At 57.8% G+C, this 4,655-nt stretch overlaps 2 protein-coding genes across 2 annotated transcripts in view; one reads left to right on the top strand and one right to left on the bottom strand.

The window, feature by feature from the left end:
* Positions 1-1,880, top strand: part of DGKK (diacylglycerol kinase, kappa) — a 20,230-nt gene extending 18,350 nt beyond the window's left edge. Inside the window, exons 25-29 of the mRNA XM_009070217.1 lie at positions 2-69; positions 181-297; positions 368-479; positions 983-1,113; positions 1,525-1,880. Coding sequence (XP_009068465.1) covers positions 2-69; positions 181-297; positions 368-479; positions 983-1,113; positions 1,525-1,599 — 503 coding nt within the window. The 3' untranslated portion in view covers positions 1,600-1,880. The remainder of the gene's footprint in view (position 1; positions 70-180; positions 298-367; positions 480-982; positions 1,114-1,524) is intronic.
* Positions 1,881-2,234: 354 nt separating this feature from the next.
* CCNB3 (cyclin B3) overlaps positions 2,235-4,655 on the bottom strand; it is a 3,718-nt gene continuing 1,297 nt past the window's right edge. The window contains exons 5-11 of the mRNA XM_009070215.1: positions 4,460-4,561; positions 4,184-4,276; positions 3,812-3,949; positions 3,225-3,380; positions 2,781-2,930; positions 2,461-2,591; positions 2,235-2,307 (exon numbers count right to left, since the gene is read on the bottom strand). Of these exons, the coding sequence (XP_009068463.1) occupies positions 2,235-2,307; positions 2,461-2,591; positions 2,781-2,930; positions 3,225-3,380; positions 3,812-3,949; positions 4,184-4,276; positions 4,460-4,561 (843 nt within the window). The remainder of the gene's footprint in view (positions 2,308-2,460; positions 2,592-2,780; positions 2,931-3,224; positions 3,381-3,811; positions 3,950-4,183; positions 4,277-4,459; positions 4,562-4,655) is intronic.

The following is a 4,655-nucleotide window of genomic DNA, read 5'->3' as shown; positions in this document are numbered from 1 at the left end:
GCTGTGGAGGTGGTGCTGAGCATCAAGGAGCTGTATGCTGAGACCAGGACATTCCTGGAAGGGAAGGCGGTGAGTGGGGGGCTGGAGAGTGCCCCAAGCCCCACAACAGAGGGGCCTGTGCCCTCAGCTGGTACCTCTGGGGGTGGCAGCAGGGTTGGGGATGGTCCATGTTCCCCACAGCTGGACTCGCCGCAGGAGGAGGAGGCACTTCACGGCCCTCTGAGTGTGCTGGGCCAGGAGCTGCAGCGGTTGCTGGACATCCACTGGCTGGGGCCCATTGCCCAGCCTGCTGAGGAGGTGGGTGCACAGGGACCAGGGGGGTGGCCCCAGAGGGCTGTAGCATCCTGCTCAGCCTGGCTACTTGCAGGAAGGTGCTGGCAGTGCCAACAAGGGCAGCTTCAAGCTTCGCCTCAACATTGCCAAGCCCAGGAAGGAGAAAGACAAGTTGCAAAAGCAGAAGGCCAACAGCACGCTCCCAGGTAAAGCGAGCGGTGCACCAGGGAGAGACAGGTATAGCCTGTACTGGTAGGGACCCCCCTCTGCTGACCTATCCATTGGCCTCCTGTCTTGGGCATGTTGTGGAGGAAGCCTTGGGGAGGGGGACAGGGCATGTCCTGGCTGCCTGGGGATGTCAACTCTGTCACCAACAGCCCCTTAAAGCTTACTTTTTCTGTTACCTGACATGTGGAGCACCCCAGCCCCATAATTCCACCACCACCGCAAGGGGGTGAAGGGGGTTATGGTACAGTCAGCCCTTAGTGTAAGTCCCTGCCCCAGGGCTGGCGGTCTTGTCAAGGGGAGCAGCTCTGATGCTCCGTAAGTAAGCCAAGGAGAGGAGAGACCTCTTCAGCCTGAGCCTGCTGCGGCCTCTGGCCCTGCTAAAGCCATGGGTGGGAGGGGGGATGCTGCCTGCTGCCTGCCCTGCTGCATCTGGCTGCCTTTGCGGGGCCCAGTCCACCTCTGTGGTTTTCCTCCCTGCTAGCAGACAAGTGGGGCTCCGAGGAGGTGGCAGCTTGGCTGGAAGCACTCGGTTTAGGGGAGTACAAAGACATTTTTGTCCGGCATGACATCCAGGGCTCAGAGTTGATCCTGCTGGAGAGGAGAGACCTAAAGGTACAACTGTCTTTTGCCCCCTGAGGGACCCTAGCCCTGAGGAGCCCTCTCCCCCTACTTCCTGGCAGTGGGGCAAAGGCAGGTGTTGACTCTACATACACCTGGCCCGGCAGGGCTGCGCTTGCACTGCTCGTACACAGGGGCTGGAAGCCAGGGAGGGTCTGGCTTTTGACCTCCAGCTTGCAAGACTCCATACACCTGCCCAAACCAGGATCAACAGCATTCTGCCCACTCCTGCATGCAGGCATGAGAGCATGCTTGCAAGAAAGAGGACAGAGGGCACTGTGCTCCAGCAGGGCGAGCATGGGGAGCCAGGCTGTGCAGCCTCATTCTGTATCCTGCAGCTTCCCTGTTAGAGAGCCCAGGGCTGGCCTGTGTGAGTACATCTGCTCCCCTCTCTCCTTCCTGCAGGACCTGGGGATCACCAAAGTAGGCCATATGAAGAGGATCCTCCAGGCCATTAAGGAGCTCAGCAACCCACCGTAGACTGCCAGGGGGGCAGCAGTCTAGCCCAGGCACTGGGTGGATGCTGCCCCCAGGGACCAGGAGGAGGGTAGAGGAACAGATCCTTGCCCTGCCCCATGTGTGTGGAGCCTCCCCACCCCTGCTTGCCTTGCTTTATCTGTCTGTCCCCAGTGTTCTTGGAGCCACTGCTTCTCCCCAAGCCTGTGGGGCTGGAGACACTAAAGTGAAGGTCTAACGCCATAGGTGATGTGATCTGACCCCTGGTCCAGCCTCAGCAGGGTCACTACAGGAGCTGGGGCCGCAGCAAAGTTTCCCTTTCCCCACGTGAATATTTAAGCTGTGTAAATATTTGGAGAGAAGATACTCATTGCTGCTGCTCATGTAGTGTCATTACTGAGGGGAAGGCAAAGGGTGGGAAAAGGAAATTGGGAATCCCTTTATAGCCTTCACCGCTCAGCTTGCTGCTCTCCATCAGGCAGCCCCCCACCCCACTCTCACCTTCTGTGCCAGCACATATGACAAACATATTTTATTAACAGTTCCACATGACTTCTTTTTCCTTTCTTTTCCTCAGTTAAAATTACTATTATTTATGTACATGGTACCCCCCTGCCTGAGGGCACCCTGCTATTTACAGGCTTATTTACAGAGCAGGGCTAGCAGCTAGTAAGTGCTTCCTCGAGCTTGAGCATGTCCATGGGGGTGACTTTGGCAACCTCAAAGAAGACCCTAAAAGGAACATGTTGACTTAGAGCTCAGCCACAGCCCTGACTGGGAGCCCATTTGCCAGTGCTCCCAGTTCCCTGCAGCAGTACAGTGTGTGCTGGTGGTGCCACCTCCTGCAGCAGGGACAGGCCTGAGGCAGAGCCCCGTGATGCTCACCTGTGTGAGTACTTGCTGCGCACAGCATTCAACTTGTCCCGGGGCTGGTATGTGAGCAGGAAATTCAGCCTCTTCACCAGGGAATGCAGGTCCTGGGCACTGTACCCACTGTAGTACTCCAGTGTAGGGGTCTGCAAGGGGACATCATGGCTAAGCTGGGTTCTCTTTGTGACAGAAGAACCATTATCTTCCCTCTCCAGCCCCCCAAATCTGATCACAGCCTCAGAGCATTCTCCCATACACCAGTCCAACACCTCCCATGCCCCCACGGCACCTCCCAGGGTACCTCAGCATGGACAGGGGGTTAGGCAGGCACTCACCCAGCCCCCGAGGTTCTTCATGGTGAGTGCCAGAAGCAGGCAGCTGGCAGCCAGCTTTGAGGGTCTCTCGCGGGCATAGTCGTACTCCTGCAGGGTCATCTCGCAGAGGAAGCGAGCCAGCGTCAGCGTCTCTATGCTGGCACGGGCGCACTACAGCCAGGGGGCAAGGAAAGGCTCAGCCTTTTGAGCAATGCTCCTCCTCTCCCCAACCTTTTTGGGATCCAGAGTGCTGTCCCTGTGGCACAGGATGCAGATTCCACACTCCTAGCCTACTACAGACCAGCATTCTCACCCCTCAACCCTCTTGAGGGGACCCACACAAACCTTCCTTGCTAACCAGCTGGGAGCCCAAAGCCCTGGGACTGCATGTCACCAACCCACAGAGCCAACACAAGGGGTGCCTGGAAGCCGCTGGATGCCAGCCCACCCTCCAGCAGCACCCACCTTGGCGAAGCGCCGCAGGAAGCGGTATGAGATGGGGATGTTGATGTCGAAGTTGAGAGTGCTGAGAATGCTCATCTCCATGGCAATGAGCTCCTCCCGCTTGTAGGCATCATCACAGATGTAGAGGAAGTCATCCACACATGGTGGGCACCGCTCCTGCCAGGGCACAACAGCTCAGCACCACAGTGGAGGCTCGTCCTGGCCCCACTCAGGAGATCCTACCCATCCCACAGGCCCTGTGTCAGACCCAGCAAGGACTGTTACAACACCCTGTGGGGCTTGTGTGGTGTCTCTACTGCCCCAGCCCTTGGCCTGAACTCTATGCTTGCACGAGGCAAACTCATGGTTCTGATGGTCTCTGCAGAGCAGAGGAGTCAGGTCTCTAGTGACACCAGGAGGAAACAGAATCCAGCCTACCATTCACAGCCTTTGGGACAGGAAGGAGGACCATGAGGATAGGCATGCCACCCTGGCAGCTCTCAGGGCAGTGACCTGGCACCATGGAGAGCTGGCCTTCTCCAAAATGCCAGGGGAATCAGAAAGGCACAAGTTCCCCTCTGCCCCTGCATCCCAGGACAAGGGGTTACCTCAAATTTGGAGGCAATGAGGATGGCAGTGGAGCCGATGAGCTGCAGCTTCTCCCTCATGCTCACCACCCTCACCAGGTAGTGGTCCACCAGCTTCACAGCCAGGTACAAAGTCTCATGGTTCAGCTCGAAGTTCTCCTGCAAGGATATGGGGGGGGGGTAGGAGAGGCTGTCAGGCAGAAGCGAGGCTCACCCAGCCCTCACAGAGGCCAGAAGTGCCCATGGGCCAGGCTCAGAGAAGGGTATAGGCTCATCCCAAGGGAAGACCAGCTCCACACAGCAGATGCTCCCAGGAGCCTCTGCCAGCACACTGAGGCACCACGTGCCAAAGGCAGCATGGGGGATGCTCTGCAGAAGGCCATGCCTCCTCACCTGCACCTCTACCATCCAGTCCACAAGGATGGCACGCATGTCTGCACTGATGTCTGGCTGCTTTTCCATGTAGTCAGGAAGAAAGAATTTCTCCTGCCAAAGAACCTGCTGTCAGGGACTGGACAGACACCTCCTTCCTCCCACTCGAGCAGGCCCCTTCTCACCCTGTGCAGGCTGCTGCCAGGGGCTCAGGGTCTCTGGGCAGTACGTGGCCCTGCCCACACAGTCACCCCTTCCCCAGACAGAGCTGCCTCCCCCTGGACAGGCCTCACCCACCTCTCTTTCACGCATGTATTCAAAGATGTCCTTGGCATACTCTGCATTGGCATAGGGGTCACCCAGCTGCTCCTTGTCGATGTCCTCCACTGCTGGTAATTGCTGGGATGGAGGAGGCAGTAGTAAGGGGGGAGGTCATTTGCTCTGAGATGCTAGTCATACCATCAGGGCAAGGCTACTACCCCTTGCACCCCTT

Source organism: Acanthisitta chloris, unplaced genomic scaffold, assembly GCF_000695815.1.
Source record: "Acanthisitta chloris isolate BGI_N310 unplaced genomic scaffold, ASM69581v1 scaffold24192, whole genome shotgun sequence".
Taxonomy (NCBI): domain Eukaryota; kingdom Metazoa; phylum Chordata; class Aves; order Passeriformes; family Acanthisittidae; genus Acanthisitta; species Acanthisitta chloris.
Note: the sequence above shows the minus strand (reverse complement) of the source record. Positions and strands in the feature narration are given on the sequence as shown.